At 44.1% G+C, this 21,468-nt stretch overlaps 1 protein-coding gene across 7 annotated transcripts in view; it reads right to left on the reverse strand.

Moving 5' to 3' along the window:
• Window positions 1-21,468, reverse strand: part of AUTS2 (activator of transcription and developmental regulator AUTS2) — a 532,812-nt gene that overhangs the window by 160,151 nt on the left and 351,193 nt on the right. For all 7 annotated transcript variants that reach the window (XM_072353400.1, XM_072353404.1, XM_072353403.1 and 4 more), the window contains one exon: window positions 15,205-15,234. In XM_072353400.1, the coding sequence (XP_072209501.1) occupies window positions 15,205-15,234 (30 nt within the window). The remainder of the gene's footprint in view (window positions 1-15,204; window positions 15,235-21,468) is intronic.

A 21,468-nucleotide genomic window follows, 5' to 3' on the forward strand; every position in this document is an offset into this window, starting at 1 on the left:
ATAGATGTATTGTTCTCATCCATTTGGCCAAATCAGTGCAAGAGCAGGTAATAAGATGTGCAGGTGTAAATTGCCCACAGCACTCAGGTATGCAGACATTCATCTCATAAAATGATATTCACAATAGTAAAAAATAAAAAAATAATAAGAAAAAATCCAATTAGTGTCTAAAAATCCCAAGATATGATACTACTTGGGGGGAGGAGGGAAAAAAATCCCCTGTGAGACTTGATACCTTGACAACCAACAGGTAATATCTTGCTTTTATTGTCTATATAGTAACAGGAAAGAGAAAAGAGCTGTGAGGACATCTCAGAGAGCTGCTTTACAACAAGACTAAGGCCGTGTAACAGGACAAACCCATAACTAATAGGTTCTGGTGTGGTTTATTATTACGGCACCTAATCCTAATGTATCTTATGCTCAGAAACAGGCTTAGATCCAAACTTGCCAAATTTTGTTGTTTTAGATTCATCCACGGGGTACGATGGACAGCCACCTACCTGGAGCACCACACTGCTAGGAAAAGGAAGAAGTTCTTATGAGATTTTCCCTTTTTCTCTTCATTTTACTGCACAAAGACAGAGGAACTGCTGGGATGGGCTACACAAGCTGGGCAAGGGGTGACTGTGTGTCCCTGCAGCACGGTATGTCTAAGGGCAGCTGCTATACTGAGGTCTCTCTATGGGCACTACTGTGACAGCCCTGCTGCAGGAGAGCACCCAAACCTGCCACAGGTTCTTGATTTCAGTGGGAGAAATGCACTCCCATTGGAGGAAAAGGGCCTATTTGGAAGAGAATGTCATTAGCAGCTGACTTGCTGCACCTCTGCCCTTTGCAGGAGAGCAAGAAATTATCCCCAGGAGCATCTCCATGGCGCGAAGCCTGGTGGCACGTTGCACCTCATGCGTATCTTGTTTATTCTAAGAGGAGCTACAAATCTGTCGAGTGAGCATTTTGTTTTGATTAAAAATTAATAGCTGCTTTTGACCCAGGTGGATTAATTTCACTTTCACCGAGTATCAAGTTAATTGACACAAACTACTGTCAGGTGAAAGAACCAATTAACAAACAGCGAGGAGGACTCTTTTGCTCTCTTTCCCCCCCACCTCCCCCAAATGTTGTTTTGATTGAAGTTTCGTTTTAATAGAAAATTTCATCTTAGCAGAATGAGATTAATTACTTAACAAACAGAGGAATAAAAGAAAGTGGAGGGCGGGGGCAGTGGGGAGTTTGCTCCATGCTTGCCCAGAGTTGGCTGGCAATGTGCTCCTGGCTCTTCTTACCAATTAACTGCCACTTCCAGGATCATCAGGGTGCAGAGCATGGCTCTGGTTTCTTCCAGTTTGGCAAAGGTTTTTGATATGGACGCTGGCTCATGACAGCAAGGTCACTCAAAGAGCAGGCAAGATCCATCCAGAGCACGGAACAAAGCAGCACACAGTACAGCAGCAAGAGCCGCAAAAATATCTCCTGAGCTCAATTTTTATATTTAAATTGGAAGTTTTCTATTTATATTATGAATAGGATCATGTGTTAGACTAGGAAAATCAAAGTAGTTCCTTATTTAATGCTTGCTAAATGTAAGCCAGCCCAATCTCTGCTGGTTGAGCTTTATGGATTGCTTCTCAAGCCTGGAACACGGCACGCTGGCAGCAAGAGTGAGCATTTGGCCGGGGGCTCAAGCAGCCAGACACGACCTCGATCAGAGGGATGGCAGCATCCCTTCCAGTTTAAGTTTTGTCAGCATGCCTATTAGGAAGTCAGGAGTACATTTTCTATCGGCAAAGTGGCTTATGTTCCCAAGTATCATTTTCAAACTGTCTTATGCAGAAAGGAAGAGGCATATAAAACAAGTTAGGCATGCAACTCCTATTACAATCAAAACAAGTTGGCTGCCTGATTCACTTCTGTCCTTCTGAAAATCCCATAAGAAGCCCATTTGCATCTTCAAGCATCCAAATGTCATCTACAGATCTCGTCCATAGGAATTCATGTCATTTGGACAGCTACACATCTACGTCTATTTTGAAAATTAAACATCGTCTCCTAGAGAGTCTGGCTGACTCTGGAAATCTATTCCAAACTGCTAACACTGTGGCTTAAGTTTTATTATAGGAGTTGCTTAAGCAGGCAGATATTTTCATTTATATCTTTTTTTTTCCCTTTACTTACAGAATCCATATTTTTAGCACCTCATTTGTCCTCCTGAGACTGTTTGTTCAGATCTTTTTTTCCCCTCATCCATCGCTGCTATCCTACCCCAGGGATCAGCTACAAGCTTCTCCCACTATTATTTTTTTATTCAAAGAAACTGCTCTAAAACCCATTATGGGAGAAGCAAGGGTTTCTCCCAGATACCAGAAGACAGCTGGCCTGTTGTTCTTCATGAAACCTACTAGGTATCTAAATAAGGCTATGGAACACATAAAACAGAGAAAGCTAAATGGGGAACGTGCCAATGTTTGCCTCCCATGAGGAGGGCTGGCTGCCCCAAGCCTTTCTGTAATGCTGTCTATTCATTAACAGAGATCTGCCTTGAAACCCCGTCAGTGCACAACATGTGTCCACTCATCACCTGTGTGCTGCCAGTGATCGTATGCCTGTGAAGGACTACAAACATACCTGGCTGTGTCTGATGTACAGAGAACTGAGAGAAAAATGAAAAGAGGAAACTGCTATTCAATTCATTGCATATGGAGAGTAAAAAGACATCGCTTTATATGCACTGCGTTATCCTTCCCTTTGGTTTACGTTAAAAAATATGCAGTATTAGCTGCCCCTTCCTCATGGGAAATGAACAGCACAGGCAATGGAAACCAATAAAGAACTGTCATGTGTGTTACTGCAATCCGTCTACATTTAGGTGATTCCTGTTATGTCCTATCTCTGACCAAGGGGGAAAAGCAATTGTTCAAATGAAACCAGGTGACAAATCCTCCCAGTCATTTTTTCCCTTCGCGTCTTCGCAATCAGAGCGCTGATCTGAAAAGCCAGGAAGATATCTCAGCACTGAACATCTCAGCACTCCCAAGGAACACTTAACCTACAGTTACAACAGATCCTTGCATTTCTTTGAGGACCTCTGACAAGGTTTGGGTAGCTCCTCAATACTTGCCGACGCACACAAACAACTGCACGGGAACTCCCTACAGCATAACAGTCCTCTGATGGACCTCAGTGGTTACGCTCACATCACTCTGCACTGACTAACAATTAATTCATGAGAAAATTTACAAGACGCAACAAGATACTGCATTTGTTGGGAGCAAGATCAGGAGAGAGTCGGTCTGCCACAGGGGAGAACAATTCATGACATGGATAGCAGGTTTTACTTCCCCTGCCTACCACAGGCTCATCCCTGTTAACTGTCGTGACACCTGAACAAGGGCACAGAGATCATTTTTTATCCCAGATATAAAATGGGGCCAGAACAAACATGCCCAGGTTTTCAATTGGGTTTCAGCCACGAAGCCCGCCACTGTGACCTGAACTATGATTGTCTGAGGGACACAGATGATGGCAGCCCAGGCAATTCATGTTTGAGGAGTTCCTTCTTGGACTACAAATTAAAGGTTGGTTCCATTTACTGCTGGCTTCGAGCTCCATTTAGCACTAACTTCGGGCTTCGCTGCATGCTCAGAGCACAGCACTCAGGCTACAGCCTTCGCTGATGCAAATCAAGAAAGCTTAGCAGTAATCAGTGTTAGACTGATTTATAACAGCTGAAAATCTAGCCTTACAAGGTCAGTATGAGTAAAAGAAAGGAGGGAGTGTGATGGTACTTACAGCAGATTTTGTAAGTAAAGGCACTCCACAGAGGGGCAGGAATACGGTACGTGGGAATGTCTCATTAGGCTTCTATGCTTCTATGACTGCTTCTGTTGTTCAAAGGCAGGGGTGGAGGAAATTGCACTCTAGAATATGAATCTTTGTGACTAATTAGACAACTTCATTACGTGCTTTCTCTTGAATTCTGGTGTTCCTTACTTGCTGTTTCATTTCTCTTCATGCCCTCAGAAATTTAGCCAAGTCCTGTAGGCAGCAATCAGCTAAATAAACTTACAATGGCTTATTGCCTAGCACATTACCAGGGCCTGTTTTCCTTTAGATCTCTTACAAGCATGAATTACCATTTCTGCACTTGTGACAATGGCCTCAGCTCTATTATTACACTGGCATTTCTGCATGAAGGTGAAATAACGTGCCTAACACTGGTTTGCAATTGGTTCCCCATTTACACATTTTTTTCCCCAACTGTTCACCACATACACCAAAACACAGAAAACTGCAGTGGTTGGTCATTAACTAAAAGAGAAGAAAGTGGCTTTCACAGTACCTACAGTCAAGCATGAATGTCTCCTATGAGATGAATCTATTCCTAACCGGTTCTTGATACTCCAGCTAAGTGAAGTCACCCAATTAGCTCTGGCCTGGAATCTTTTTCTGCTGGTAGGCCCTCAGTAAGCAGTCATGTGAAAAAGCACTTAAGTTCTTAATTGAGAATCTCTAGGAAGCCTCATTTTGTTGACTGACTTTGCTTAGATGACAGATGTGAACCTCCCTGGTGTGACACAGAAGTTAACAACCACCACCTACCCAACCAGTTAGTGACCACAATGGCCAGCTTCCAGTGATAAAATGCTCTTCTCACAGTGTCCATTTGATACAACGGTCTCTGCTCAAGTACTCCAGAATGAGATTTATCATAGATGTGCAGGTGAAACGAGTCCCCCTCTCTTTGTTTTACATCACACACAAGCTGCCTGGCTGGCAGTGAAGCAAAACCATGCATACTTTGTTGTGCATTTCTTCCTGGGTCTGCAGAGAGGTTTGTAAGTAAGGAGAGATTAGAAGACCATTTAAAACACAGCCATGAATACAGCTCTGTTTTAGTTTTATATGTTAGAAACCCCATTTTCCAACTAAAACGCAGACAAACACAAAGCGCCAACAGCAACAGTTTTGGTATTCTATTCTGCAATTGCCTGCAATGGTGACAGAATGAGATCCCACCTGTACAATTGCTCTTTGTCACCTGGAAGCAGATCAACACGCATGCCATTGCAGAGATCCACTTCCTGTTAATGGAAAGGCAATTCCATTGGGTAACAAAGCCATGTGCTCTTGGCAGTAAGCTAGGAAGCTTAGAGAGAAACCTTGAATTCTGAAAACATAATAGACAAGGGGCTCAGCTTAAGAAAAGATTTCATCTACCAACTAACAAGAGGCTGGGGTCATGAAGTAGGGTATTCTTTATACTTGAGAGATCAAGCTAAAAGTCTTAAATATGTACAAGAAAACCCTGGCTGAAATGCTCTCCGTATGTAATAGAGGTTGCAGCTTTGAGGAGGCTTATCATTTCTCCTGACATTCTGACAGAAATGTGTAATATAGAAGTTTAGCAGCGTGGGCAGGTTGAATTATACGAGGCAGGAGAAATCATTTCAACATGAATCGAAGCGTTTACTCTTGTCCACTTCCAGCTCTGCCTTGTTATTCTCTGCTTTAAACAGAAAACTTTGGGCTTTAAACAGAAAACTTCCATTTTCAAAGGGATTCTATACAAGGGAAGGTTTTGGTTCTAGGATCCGGTGTTTCCTCATAAGATGCCCTTAGCACACCATGGAAATGCAACTTGCTTCTTGCTCATCTATTGAATTCACGCGCTATTTTCTATGTACTGTCTGTAGGTAGAGTCACTTCTATTTCCAGTTGACTTTTGAAATCAGGGTGCTTGCTGTCATTTAGCACTTTAGAATAAGTGGGCCCTAATTAATGGTAAATTACAGTAAAACTTATACCAAATTACATATGGCACCTGCATTAGTAGCCAATGAATTCATTCTGATTAATGTTATTACAGGAAACAGCAAGGAGTTTGTACTGCTCTGCTAAAGAAGATAGCTGAATGAATGCTCTTTAGGCAGGTTTCCATTAGCAAAAGTAAGCATTACATTACTTGAAGACAACCATTAATTTAAGTAAGTCTTTGTGTTCCTGCACTGAGTTGTTCTCAGCGCCTCCCTCCCACTGTGCAGGTGGAACTCTGGCTGAAACTGAACCCATCCTGCCCCAGATCCTCCTGGTGGGTGGATGGTGGGTGGCAGTACCCACCACTGTGTTGCCCAAAGTCAACCATTTTAATACATCACATCCCATACCCATTCCTAGAACGGCCCCTCTATCTGAGATGGTCACAAACTACCACTCCGCCTTCAGCTTGTCTCACATCTGCCAAATGCTCCTCTATAAATTCATCACTCAGTGCCTTCTCACAGCCATGCGTTAACCGCTCTGTTTTCACTGAAAGTAAGGAATTTGATACGACACATAAGTCACATAAACTCTACGAGATTAAGTAAGTTATTGCATCTCAGAGCACAACTGGTTTCTAAAAATGATACCCTGAAAAATGACATTATCTCTCAGTGATTTGGTTCAATCTGATTGCTACAGTTAATGTAATAACGCAACTCAATTAGGATGCTTTGGTTATGAACGAACAACCTTGTTTAATATTGTCTGACTGTCCAGAAGCAGCTTAAATGCGATGCTGAGGCGGCCTGCAAGGCTCAGGAATTCAGTGCTGCAACCTATTTTCAGAGCTGCTTACAGCATTTCAGTGGAGATCTATACCAACACAGCAGCTAAAGTAGAGATGGTCAGTTACCATCCAGGCATTCAGAACATACCCACTGCACGCCTTCGTCTTGCAATTCTGTGATTCTCAAAGCACCTCTATGTGGAGCACTGCAGCCTGGTGGCTTATCCTCCACAATAACTAACAGTATCCTTCCAGTGAGTGCAGCAGGACTTCATTTGTAGGTGAAATAGCAAGGCACAGGCAGAGTGCCTTCCAGAGGTGTTGTCTAAAGAACATATGGGAGCAGGGAGGAGGAGACGATGCTAACTCTACCTTGGATTAATGCAGGGATGGAAGTGTGGAAAGACCCCAAAGCTGCTGAACCTGCAGGCATGTGTTGTTCTCCAGCTCCTGCCCTGTGGGGAAATTCCTGACATCTAAGATATACAGTAGCTGTCTTTTATCACTCCCAAGACCACAACACCCTTATTAGTGCTGAGCCAGATGGAGAGAACTGTACCAAAAACCAAAGCGGTGCTGGCTGGAATCCTCCATACATTGGTGCATACATTTCATTTCCTGTCTCCTTGTTTGCAGCCTGTCCTTGGGTGTGTTTGCAAGAAATCTGAGATGGTTCCATGTGTTGTGGCTTCCAAGACTCTTAAAGAACTTGGAATAATTACCACAGCTTCTACATCAATCTTTTTTTTTTTCCCTTTCAAAAGAAACCTCTGAAATAACGTCTCACCTTCTCAGCTCTCAAGCCTAAAACTTCTTTTTCCTTTTTCTTTTCAAGGAAATGTGAGAAGACAGATTCAGAATGGGGAGCACGCTTCATACATGATTATAAAATCCCATTTGTGATGAAAAACAGATGTTATTCTATAGCTTAAAGTGTAGACCAATATCATAGTTGAGTAACTTATACTGCACAGCCCTTGAAGAAGCACTTTTTTTAACCTAGATGTGTTTGGACATGACTGAGCTCCAAGACCACTGTGTGTCCTTGTGCACCCCTGCTCTTCTTCACTTACTTCTGTAACAACTTGAAGTGGCTACATGCAATATCAGGAAACTGTTCTGTGATTTCACTTCTGCATTGGTGGCACCTGAAAGTGAAATCTAGCCCAGCACTCCCCCTCCTCTAACAGCCTTCACCAAACCACCTTGATAAGTTTCACTACATATTAAAAGAGATGTAATGCTAAAATGGGAACAAGCCAAACTATCTATCATTCGGAATGCCTTTCTTATTGTGATCTGAGCTATCAGGAAGGCTTTGGGAATTTGCATCTTATCCTTAGAGATGTCTGAAATTGTCTCCTCTGTTTCTCGCACAGCTCTGAGCGCATCTCCAGCTTTAATCTTTAATCTCTTCTCCCTCTCTTCTCCCCCACAGAGAATCAATTCCTGCCATCTATACACAGATAAAGCTCCTGGGCCCTGGGAAGTTTGGCTCTAAGTTCTGCAATAAAGGTAGGAAGATTTACTGCCAGGAACGCATCGTACCAAAACAAAACATCAAGTTGTTTCTATCCGTAGCAGAGCCCCAAACTCTGCCTGACATGAAACAGCAGAAAAAGCAGAGTGCACTGATCACAGGATGATTTAACATGGGAAGAGGGGGACTCGGGGATAGCTGGAAAAGAGACAACCATCAGTTTACACTGAGAAGCACGAGCTGATAAGCCCTATCACTTATCTCACCTCCCTGTGAATATACATGTAGTTAAACACTCCAAAAGACAAAAGCGAAACAAACAAAACCAGCCTTCCTCATTCTCCTTCCATCTGCCAAAAGTCACACGAGATGAGGACAGAGTGAGAACCAACTTGAGGTTTCAACCTCCCAGCACCTCCCTACCTTACAGAAATCCGATGTAATTGCGTACCTTTGGGCTGAAAGAATCATAGGCATTAGTGCTGCTGTGGGGAGGAGAAGCCTGTGGGCAGTGCAGACCTGTATTGTAGATTTTATAAAACCACTGGGAGGTTGCAATGAATTTATCTGGGGGTAAACATTGTACTTTTTCAATGAGCATTTAAAAATGCTACTACGTTCTATGTAATCTCACGCCTAAGTTCCCCTCATGCACTTATCTCTGTAGAGCTACACCTCTAATTTTGAATGCCAAAGCGTAAAAACAGACATGCTGCAAATAATGTACATCTGCGCAAACAGATCAACAAAAACCTGTGTTATTTTCGTGGTATGCATGAGGATGTATAAAAACACATTCTGTGTCTCTATGTTCAAGCTGCTACAGCTGTATATGTACACCAGCACACCATGTGCATTCACATAAAGCAGAAGATGGCGTGCAATGGGCACACATCAGTACAACCTCTACATCTGGTGTCTTTGCATGTGACACGCTGTAATGTACCAACGGTGTGTGCCCGTTCCATGCACACACCTCTAATGCACTCACACCCCTCCCTGCTCCTGGATACCTTTGCTCTTTCAGTTTTCAAAGGATGACTTTATTTCTGTCTATACAAGACAGATTAACAAATCTGGCTTCCCAAACCTGGAGGTTGAGCAGTGCTGTAAGACACTGATGTGACAGTGCCCCAGCACCGAGCCTGGCAGCAGCAGCGGGAGCATCCGTGCCACCCTCTGGGCTACAGCCAATGATGGCTTGCTCAGCTGCCAGAAGGTGGTCAAAAACCCCAGGGAGAGCAAAACCTGTTTGGGCTGTTGACATTGAGTATCCTTGGTGCAGGAAGTCAGGACCTTAGAGGTATCCATCATTACTGCTGCCTGGAGGCAGGCTGGAGCCAAGGAACTTGCCGGAGAAGCTAGTAAAATTTTAATGCACTCTGTAGTGCGGTCATGTCATACTCAGTTATGGCAAATAATCCCAGATGCCTGCAGAGGTAAAATGGAGCTGTAATGTGCTTGCCTCCTAACCCGAGCTGACAGCAATGATGTACGACTACCATTAGCGGAAAATATCACTTCAACTAACCCATGATCCAGCTCCGCTAAGGGTCACATTATCCATGAGGAACAAATTACACTCCCAAAGTAAATACAAATTTTCTACACGAAATGGGTACAAAAAGAAAAAAGGGGGAGAGGGGAGGGGGAGGAAAGCTGGGCAGGGGAAGGGGTAGGGGGAGTGATACGGTCCTATGACAGAACACTGCCGAGTGACAGCAGTGACAAAGGACAGGATGAACACGGGCTGCAGGGGAACAGGCACCCAGAGCACGTCCCAGCCCACAGCTTGCTCCCCCCCCTGCTGCCCAACACAGCGTCTTCCACAACCAGCTCCGGTTTTATCGCCTCTCCCGCTGTAGGGGCCTCAATGTGGCACATCAAATGAATAAAAAGGATCCTTATCTTTTCTCCTAATGGGCCTTAAACAGTAAGAAATACTTCATGATTGCCTGAGCGTTGCTAGCATATAAAGTCTGGGTGATCTTTCACCCTTGGGGCGAGTTTAAGGTGCTGCGTTTTCCAGAGCTAAAAAGACAACACCTGTGCAAATATGCAGTATAAATCTCCCTGATGGGAAACATCCTGGCTTTGTAGAAACAGTTAGAAGAATAATACTGAGAAACTATTTCTCTAATCCTATCCTTAGCCAAAATAAATACATGGCAAACAGTAAGATACCAGTATCCCATGACCCGAAGTAATTGCTTAAAATTGGGTTCTCAGCCACTGTTTCCCCACGGAGCCTTATTTGCTAAACATATCGGTACCCTCCATCCGAGGAGTTTTTCCAGGAATTCAGCTTGTATTATCAGACCTACTTCTCTCTCCCTTTGGGAAGCAGAGCGACTGCATTAGTTGTGAGGGGACAAAACAGCTGGAGCTGCATCAAACCCCCTCCTCCCTTAGCAATGCACCCACTCATGACCCATCTCCCATCACCCAAGGCCATACACTTATTTCTCGGGCTCTCTTGCTAGACTGGAGAGTGCACGGCTTATATTTTGAGGTGTTCCTCTAGAAAGCACCCCTGGCATCAAATACCTGCTTCCAGAGCTGAAGGAGAGTAGAGAACGGGATGAGTGCATGAGCTCTGATGATTTGCCTTTCTTTCGATAGCACAACAAATGCTGACAGCTCCCTCTATGACCAGAATGTTCCAGACCAGGAAAATGAATATATATTATTTATACACCAGCAGTACAAGCTAAAAAAACACAGTAGTTTATAGACAGACACTGTCACCATGGTGGGCACCAAGTCCTGGGCCGGCTGCCTCCCTCTATAGCTCTGGCACCGGTCAGGAAGATGCTTTCCCCAAGTGCTGCCCAAACTTTGCCCTCCCCAGCAGCAAGAGGAAAAAAACCCCCAAAGCAGATTTGTTTCCAGGCGTCCTGCTAAAAAAATCCATAATGAAGCAACTGCCCACAAGAGAGTGAATTACACTCATCTATAGACATCGATGGCATAAAGCAAATTCATTATTATTTAATCCATTTGTGATAGAGTTTCTATTTTCAGTAACACTATATGCAGAAGGCAGCCTTGTGCTATTTACCTTGGCCTTATGACTTTGGGCATGGTTTACGGCTGCATTGCTTTGGGCAATTTTTGTTTAGGAAGAAAGGGATTTGCTGTTCTGTGCCCTGCCCATGGTTGGGTGCTGGGAAGGACAAGTTGGTTTGGCAAGCAGAGACACAGCCAGGTGGGACACAGTGTTTGCACAGTGTGTCAAACGAAGACCTCTTTTCACATCCAGAAAATGAACCCTGCATTTACACTGATGTTTTTAATACTGCGCTAATTACCACAGGTGTAATTTTTAAGACGGCGTCTTGAAATCAGAAGCTAATACAGTTGCACTCGGATTTGTCAGCTGTGCAATAGCTTGCCCTAATTTTAGATTAACAGCTCTGGAGACCTGCTCAAAGAGTGAGACTGACAGACTTTTTAATGGAGAAAATCTGAGCTCCCCTGGGATCCATACTTCCTCAGACATAGTCAGAAATCCCAGTGGCACACACTGAAAGGATCCCAGGATGGAAAATGACATCTCCCTCAGCATTAGTGCTTTGCATACTGATGTCGTTCCTCCAAGTACTTTCTCCCTTCACATTCTTGCCACCTCTTTGGGATTTTTAGCAGCAGCAGAGCAGAACGCATACCTTGAATGCTCTAACCCAGCGCCATGTGCCAAACCGGAATGAAGGAACTTGTATCTATATAAATAGATAAATTATCCACCCAAAACATGTCATTTAAAATTGAGATGCTGACACAGCCTTAGCTACAGTACTGCTAAGCAGGGCTGTATCATTTTTCAATTAAATATCCTTGTTTCTTCTTCCAGAGAAACCTCTGGAGAAATGTCTCATTTGAGGGCAGACAGAGACAGAAAGTGACTCTGTCTGTCGGCTCCCAATTAAAGGCCAGGGAAGATGGATAGGAGGCACAGCCACCACCTAATAGAGATCAGATATCAACAATGATTTATGCAGTCAGATAGATACATATTCAAGTGGGGGAAAAAGAATGCTAACAGCCAAGGAGACATCACTTTCTTCCTCTGTCACCACTTGCCATCCATCTACTCCTCTCTCTCCAGGTCCTGTTCCATTCTGGATCCTCCTGCTTTGCAGAGGGCCATCTTTGAGCAGCTCCTGTCAGCCCCTTTCCTCCATCACACCCCCCATCCAGAGGCACGGGCCTTCCTGCTTTCCAGAACTTGCTGTTTCTAGCAGAAGCATGCACACGCTTGCTCCTACACGCTGTGCTACCTCTGCTCTCATGGATCTCTGATTGCCCAAGCACACTGAGGGATCAGGGTGAGTTTGCCCTCAAAAATCGGAAAGGAGAAAAAAGGATTTCCCCTCCAAAATTCCACACAGCACGTACCAACTTCACATGTGGCAACATACCCGATACTGAAGTCTGCAAGATCTCGTCCTAAAGGAAAGCAGCTCCCTCATCTCAGGGGCAAGCACCCCCCACAACCATCAGAATACACCAAAGCAAGAGCAAAGCAGAGCAGTTTGACGGCCTGCTATGAGAACAGCTCCATAGTTGGAGGCTGATACCCTCACAGTGATGTAAGGCATTTAGGTCGAGGTTCTTAGAAGGTTTCAGCCCCTGCGCTGGTTGATGAGAGCTGAGGATGCTGAATGCTCTTTGAGAAACCATCAGCCCCTGGCACAGAGGCTGGGCACCCTCACTTCTCCCCACACACTGCTCCTCATGGGAATTTTTGGTCCTAAAAATGTTATTTTATTTAAAGCAGCGATTCAAAATCTTCCGGTTCCTATTGAAAGAGATCTAAAAGATCCTGCCTGTCTGGAGAAAAGAAGTTTCTACTTGTCAGTTAAACAAAGGAATAACGCACAGCCTCCTTTACAGTGTGTACTTTACCTGTCATCCAACAGCCCATTATCATGTCACGGCAGAGTGCACTTTTCTACAGGTCACTTTGTTTAAAATGACATGGATAATGCACATGTCAGCGAGCTGACAGTCCCGACCGTCCTTCAGAGATAAAAACCGCGAGACGAGCGCCTGTTCTTATCTGGGGTACATGCCTTGGTCTATCATCTAAGTCAGGCAGAACATGATTTCTCCAGAGAGCACTTTTTTCATTTCCTGATTTTAAGAAAATCAAATAAGCACCATTTGTCTTCATCTGAATATGCTTGACCTGCTCAAATGATGATGTCTCGCATTTTATAACAGGCTGCATATGCTGAATTCAAATTAACAGCAGCACAAGGCCCGAGATCTCTGCCTGCGCTGCAGCGCACGATGAATGTGCACGTCGGGGTAAGCAGGCATCTTCCAGAACTGGGCTTGAGCCCAACCCAACACAGGGTCTGGTTCTGGGGTCTGAAAAGCACTATATTACCAGGGATGCTCGGATCAGTGCTTGGTCTCATTCCATTGTGGGGGAGAGAACATATAGATCTCAGAGATGAAATGGGATGTCCAGGTGAAGTACGGTCTGCAGCCTCCCACAATACAAGGCATACACAGCCCTCACCCACACACCACCACCACCTCAAAGCCAGCCATTGCCTTCTACACGAGGAAGGCTGCAAGGGAGAAATATGGGGGGGTTGGCAGAGGTTGGCTCTGAAGGCAGCAGGAAATTACACTTGTAGTTCTGGGTGCCATAAACATGGAAGCTGAGATTCAGTTTATCATCTCGTACTGCATAAGGAACATCCTGAAAATGAATAATCACTTCACAGGATGGAACGTAATGGCAACACATTAAAAATTCATATCTAAAAGTGCAGGTTAATATTCTGTGCAAAAACCCAACAAAACCTCCCCTTTCTGTTGTCACACTGATTAACTCCAGTGATTAGTTCCCTTATGAAAGGGAAATCACTGCAGTTCAAAGTAAACAGTGGTTCTTTAACACAGTTAGCAAATTATTAAGAAACATGAGGAAAAAAAAGTCTCTACTTGGGAAATAGCTGAAAGCTGAAGGGCAAAGCTTTGGCGGTTCTATAAGGGATGGTTTGACAATTTCCTGGGCTTACTGCTGCACAAATCCTGTACGGAACTGATTAAGTTCAGGAAATCTGACTTCTGCATTCATTGTTTCCTTTGGATTTCACACCATAGTTATCCCTTTCTGCCATATTAGCTGCACACCAGCATGGTCATCTATCGCCTTCCTTCTCATCTTGACTTGAACCTAGCTAACAGAACCACTCACGAAACTCCAAGCAATTCAATTCTATTACTATATTATTATTATATCTTTCAACATTTTCTGACATTACTCTCCCCAACTTCCATCCCCTACTTTACCCGGTGAAAGAGAATTACATGATTGAAATGTTGCTTAGGGTCAAACATACTTATGAAAATCACAAAATCCAACCTGGAAATCAAGAAATTTGACCAGTTTTCCTGCGGTGATTATTCCATTTTTAACAAAGGAGAAAGGTGGATGTTAGTTTACAGCACAAAAACCTGTTTACAGCATATAGAATAAGACTAAAGAAAATGAATCAGCGTGAACAATAGTTCTTCATGACTAACAGCTTTCTAAACAACAGTGTTTGAGACCAGTGCTTGATTCTTTTTCAGCATGACGCTCTTTCATTTTCAACTTAGAAACCCACAGTTAATGCGATAATTATCAGCAAGTCGTGTCACTTGGAGGAACGTATCGTTTCCAAATGTTGTTTCTAAATATATGTATGTATATAAATACACAGATTTATGTCAACCCCACCGCTTCAACTTGAGTTTTAAGACCTGCGCCTGCAGACAAGCAAAACAGGCAAGTATGTGGTTAAGCAACTGTTGGAAAGTGCAAATGTGAGGGTTACCACCATGACTGGTTGCACTATTAAACTGTTAGAACTTCCTAAGGGAAAATGCAGCCCTAGGAAGGGTGGGTAGTCAGAATACTGCTCACATACAACCCACACACAGCATCACTCTGCTTGAGGATGAACTGTGTAGCCTCCAGAATAGTCACTAGAATACTCAACACTTGGAGGTCTATTCCAAAATCAAATTAAAGGGAACAAAGCTGTTCCCTTGTGAAGGGTTCCTCTGGATCAATGCAAAAAGAAACTCTTAATAAATAACAAATTATTAGCAATAAGTGAATCCAAAAAACCCAACAAAAGAATTTCACTCCCGTCCAGATTCCCTTTCCTACCTTTTCTTCTTGATCGCTGTCGCTGTCGCACTGAAACACAGAAAGGAAAAAAAAAAGAACAGGTTAGAGAAACATGCTGCAGCAACCAATGGAACGTTATTATTATAATCAGTGACCCCATGTCGTTACCTACAGGTGTTGCATTAAGGAGCTCAGGTAGATCCCAACAGAGAGAACAACATGCCTAGGGAACCGACTCACTGAGGTGCTCCTTAATTCCAAAGGAGCCCAGGTAACATAGCAAATGCTCTAAAAGGCTGAATAGTAACACTGGTGGCTCTTGCCAATGATCAACTGCCAATGCTTAATTTTTGGCAAGCATTTTGAAGGAAAGCACAAGGTCACAAAACTGCAGATCCGGGCTTTCCCACATTGAGGCCTCGCAGCCCGTGCTTTGTCCTTATAGAAGCAAGTCAAGCCCTTCGTACACTTGCATCCTACCCAATGCATCTGTGAGTATTTTCACAAGGCAACCAAATTGCTCTGAAGTTAGTAGCACGTTGTGAATTCCAAAGGTTAACAGCAGGACGTGAACAGACATAGCCTAGCACACCCACAATATACGTGCTTGATCTGTATAAGGCAACAATTTATGTTCTTTAATTATAACTTTTCCCTTTCATTGGCTTTTTCCTCCTCTTCATTGGTACAGAGGCAGAGAAGGTACCTTCTCCACACCAATTAACAACATCCTGACAAATTAAAGCTACGAGCTTAAATAGTTCCTCTTTCTTTCACAAATGTTTTTCAACTCATTTAAAATGAAGCAAAAAATAGCTAAAATCACTATCTCCTTCCAGATCATTCCAAAAGAAATGGGAATGACATTTATTTAATAACCGAAATGACTTATACAGTACTAGTTGAATCTTAAACACTCTGGTAAGAAAAACATGAGATGGAGCATGAAGATACGTGACAGTTTTGGCTTAGAATTTGAAACCCTGATGCGGAGATCAAGTTTATGAAGGACTGAGCAACCACCTGACAAAAGGAAAACTGCACATTCCTGGTTATGGTTTTTAAGGACTTCATCATGACCACAGTTATGAGATTTTGGTATGAGGGTAAGCACAGCCAAGGACGTTTGCAAAGCAAAGGCTGACATTTACAGGGAAGTAAAAATATGCACGGATTCTCATCCACAGAAATCAGAGCACATCACACAGAGTTCCCATTTACCACCTCTACTATACAGTCACGGACAAAATTCAGGTCCCAGCCAGCATCCAATACTAGTCCTGATTGTAACACCTGAATCCAAAAGGACAGAGGGTAAACAGAGGATACATACACAAGGAAAACCGACTGTGTGCTCCCAGCAGGGCTCAGATGGCCTTGCCATGCCCTGGAATCCTGCTGCTGCATCACACATGCCTTGTGACACACCTGCTGTCACAGTGCTCTGCAGCCACTCCTTTCCCCACTACTTGTGTCAGGCTTAAGTAGCCTCTCCTCTGCTGTGCACTAAGCCTTTCCCAACTGGTGAGCTTGGGAAGAGCTCAGGGTTCTGTTTTCTGCAGCATGGAGGTGCTTGAGCGCAAGAACATCGTGCCAGCAGTGACATCTGAATTTGCCAGCAACACAGCTACCCGCAGCCGAGCGGATGTGCAGAGAGCGGCGTGGCTGGGAAGTTATTTCCATCAAAGTGTTAAGCCTCCTGCTTTCTGACAGTCCAGTTCTAATTTCAAGGTCTGCTTAATTCCGCATCAAATAATTACTGCTATACCCACAAGCACCTTGTCTCCAGAGTTAAGCATATGGCGAAGGACTGAGACCTACTGGTGTCCATTATGGAAGCAGCACGGATGCCAAGCCGATTAAAACCACTCGGGCTCCCTCTGCAACGCTCCTGGTGACTGACAGCTCCGCGATTTGGCCGGTCGCCGTGGCTGCCAAAAAAGCCTCTGCTGCACGGAGGCCCACATGGCGCTCTGCAAAAACCGTTCCACTCCTGCTATTAAATTCCCACACTGACCCGAGGACTTTGCTGGGAGCTCAGCAGGAGCGCTCCATCCAATTTACAGCTCCGTCCTCCAGAGCCCTCAGTGCCAGCCTCTGGCAGACACGAATGATGGTCAAACCCCTCCAGCTCATAAATTATGCAAAGGCAATAAATGCACTCAGCAAACAGCTCCCAACGTTTGCCTAGCTTGGCTCCATCTACGCTCTGTGAAATGCCAGGAGCCCTGCATACACAAGGCATCTATTTCACTCATAAAGAGGGTCTGTTGGGGCGTGAGGAATGGGGACCCGCAGCCCTGCAGCACTGCTCCAGCAGCAGAGTTTTATGGATGTGCTGCACAGAAGGAGAAAAAGGAAGGAATGGGAGGAAAAGGCTTTATGTACTGCAGTGGGGCTGTGTTTTCGTGTGGTGTATGCCCGTGTGCAGGCACTCATGTGGATGCACAGCCATGTAAGCTGAGCTTTCCCCATGGATTAAACACATGGATTTCCTCTGCTTCATGGAAAACAACCCGACAGTTTCTGTGCCATGGTAAGTCCAAAAAGACCTGTGGAAAAGAAAAGGTCTGCTGCTCAGGCTGGAATCTGTGAATGGGGGAATGCTCCAGAATCCCTCTGCCTCACAGGGACACAGAAAAAAATACAGTGATTTAAGTGTTTTGAGATTCTCAGAGCAGAAGCGCACTGAAAAGCTATACAGTGATGCAGGAGAACCATGTTGTCTTCATCATGGTTTAGCTTGCTACATGATCACAGAATTGCTTGAGTTGGAAGGGATCCTTAAAAGCCATCTATCCCAACTCTGCAGTGCACAGGGACACCCGCAGCTCCATCAGAGCTCAGAGTCCTTCCAGCTTCAGCCTCACCTAAAGATTCGCCATGACCAGACACAAAGGCAATGGCCACGGATGGCAAACTGAGCCTGACCCTATGTCTGATCATACCAGATGACAACTGAGATATCACTCATCCAACAACGGCAAACTAATGGAATATAGTAGACACGTTTCTCCTCCATGATCCCGTCATTCAGAAGCAGTTCTGCTTTTCCAGCACTCTGAAACTCCTCCAAAGCTGTGCTTTCCAGTGTGAACAGGTGAGTCTGTTCAGTGAGCTCTGAAGATAATTCCCACATGTCAGGTCTGCTGCAGGTGGGAGACGCTCCAAAAACAAGTCCCACTCAAATGTTATGCACTGAGCACTTAGAAATGAAGTGATGCAAATATCACATACTGGCCTTCTACTCTGGGCTGAGTTTCAGTATTTTCTGCCTCTCACAAGAAGATCAGCTTCCAGCCTTGTTCCAGGAAGCCATAGCTCTGTTGCACCTGAGTATTCTGCAAATAACAGGGAATCCAAAATATCACTCAGGGATGGCCTGATTATTGGATAACTGCCATTAGCTTTAATGCAATAAATCAGGGCGAGGGGTCTGCAGACACTTTTACACCAGAACAAGCAGAGGCTCCTTCCCCTGATGCTCAGTGCACACAGCTCTCTCACTGCACTGCCATGAGCAGAGATTGGCTGCAGACACGTAGGACTCATTCTGCAAAAAGCCCACAGCTCCATTTCCCAGGGCTGGCCCACGTCACTGAAAATCCAACCAACCGCTCTCATCTAGGCACCAAGATGAAAGCCAGATGAGCAAAGCTGCTGAGCACCCACAGCTCTCCATTACGGCCAAGATTCCAAACGAGCGTGGCACAAAATGCTGTGAGAGCTTTCCAGAACACAGCTCGATGGGCCCCGCTGGGAAGGAGCCCCTGGAACGGGTAGTCCATGCCTCTGCAATCCTGTATGAGGATTTACAGCACTACAAACCCACCCCACAGCCTGGGACACAGGGCTGACTCATAACCAGCTCCACAGATTGTTATAAGATATATGGAAATGTTAAGATTGCTCCTCATTTCTATACAATCAGTAGCAATAATGAGATCAGCTCAGAGTGGCCACAGCGAACACTGCTCCAATACCTTTAATAACCGAAGTGTGCAGGCTGATAGAAAAGCAGTGTTTCAGTGTTCAGGTGCTTTTTTTGCCCTGTTTTTTTTTGCAATCTGATGCTCGAGAAGCACTAAGCAGAATCAGTAACCCACAAACTTGCATTTCCATACACGCACTGCAGTCAAAACTCAAATTATTGTTCCTAAAATCAGCCCAAGGTGAGAAGGGAACACAAAGCCTCATGGATTCCTTGCAGCAGCCAAAAAGAAACCTCTTCTTTCTGCATCAGATCAAACCTTCTACATTACTGCTATCCATCAGGGCTGTGAAAGAGTAAGGCATTCCCCGCGAGATCACGAATATACACAAATATATCAGCAGCCTGGTAAACTGGGAAGTGGAAAAATAACTCTCCAATTCCCTTTGAATGTTTAATTATTGCTGTGTTTTGTGGAAGGAGAACTGAGCGCCGGGCCATGCTGCACCTCCCAAACCCCCCAGCCCAGCTGGGGAGAGCCTGAGTTAACATGCACAGCACATCCCTACAGCACCCGCAGAACGAGCCTGATGCAGTGCCACATTCCTACAATCAGACATCCTATGAGGTTACAGCTCTAATTTGAGCCCATTTAAATAGCTTGAGATAGTCTGGTCCAAATCAAGCTGAGTAAAGGTCTGTGCCACCTCACCGGCTCATTCAGGCTGAAGCAACACTATGGATTTCTATGTACCTTGCTGATTGAACACATTCTTTTGCAAAAAAATGGCAATCATTGAATATATCGTGTACAATGACATTGAGGAGGGCATTGTTCTCTATTCTGCTCAATGGACTTTGCTGGAACAGCTATTTCATATCTTGGATCCATTTATCATTGCCACCAAAGGAGTCGGCACTGCTGAAACACCAGCACTGAACAAAGTGATTCTGCTCATCTGTCTGCTGAAAAGAAATCTGAAGAAAATGAGGGAAAACCCAGACCTCAGCCATGTTCACACTGACATTTACAATATTCTTGTCCATCTATCCACCAATGACAAACTGACAGCCTTGGAAAGGGCAAAAATGATATTTTAGCTATACAATTAGACCTTTGCTTCCAAGAAAAAAGGAGAAAAAAAACACCTCCAAGATGAAAGGAGACACAGACAGGGAATAAATGGGCAATTTTCTAATTGATGAAATGGAGAAAGGCAGAGTCACAAAGAAACTAAGAGCAAGAATTTCACTTTTTTCTTTCCTATCTCTGACTTTGCCTGCATGTAGCGTGCAGCGTGGAGCTCCTTGCCAAGGAATCTTATATATAGCACCCCGCAAATTGGTTAACATCACCGTCTGCTTAGCAATTCTTCACCATTATCCACAGTGATTCAGTGCAAGGCATGACTCTGAAACAGAGACGGTCCGAGAAGTTTCAGCTCTGGTTTCTCAAAAGCTAAAATTACGGATTATTCACATAAAAGTCCCATTTTGCACAAATTACCTTAGTCTGGACAAAAGATTGCAATGTAGACCTCTAATCTGAATCCCATTTTATCCAACTACTTCACTTCAGATGAAATGTATCAGTCTTGGACATTTAAAGTTTGCCCATTACGGGAAAGATATTCAGAACTTGGAACCACTTTCAGCTGTACGTCTTTTTAATTCCTCCCACTCACATGAGCCCCCCCCAGCCCGGGCCATTCTGTGATTCTGTATGTATTCTATCTGACTTTTCCATTGCAGAGCAACACAATTAGTGGCTCCTTCTGGCTCCAACATCAACAAAATAATGGTCTGATGAGGAAGAAAAGAATCACATTTTGAATGTTAGCAATGAGAACGCCTGAACACATTACTATCCATGATAAAGTTGATCCTCTTTATAATGATAGAAATTATACACATGACCTTTGCAACCTACACAACCTTTGCAATGATGGTATCTACCTTGGCATTCCCTTCTGCAAGAGAAGCATGAACTCCCTTTCTCAGGCCCCCAGTGTCCTATATGAAGAAATGACGACATGCCTCTGGGATTCTGAAGGCATTTCTGTTTTCTCACCTGCCTTTCTGGCTGTACACAATTTGCAGTATCTAACGTCATTCTCAGCACATTGATCAGTACGTTGTCAGGGCTCAAAAAACTAGTAATAGTAAAGAATAATAAAAATGGCCATTGATGCTGGTAGACAAAGTCAATAGCAAAGAATTAAACTAATCAGCATTTAACGAAGTCAGAGCCTAGCACAGCATTAGCCAGCATCCCTTTGTAAGTAAAGATTCCTGTTTTTCATACCTCCCGGTCTCAGCTCAAGAGTTCAGTTTGGAATTTGAGTCTTGCAGGTACTTACAGGCTAATGAAA

This window comes from Excalfactoria chinensis, chromosome 19 (genome assembly GCF_039878825.1).
Source record: "Excalfactoria chinensis isolate bCotChi1 chromosome 19, bCotChi1.hap2, whole genome shotgun sequence".
Lineage (NCBI taxonomy): Eukaryota > Metazoa > Chordata > Aves > Galliformes > Phasianidae > Excalfactoria > Excalfactoria chinensis.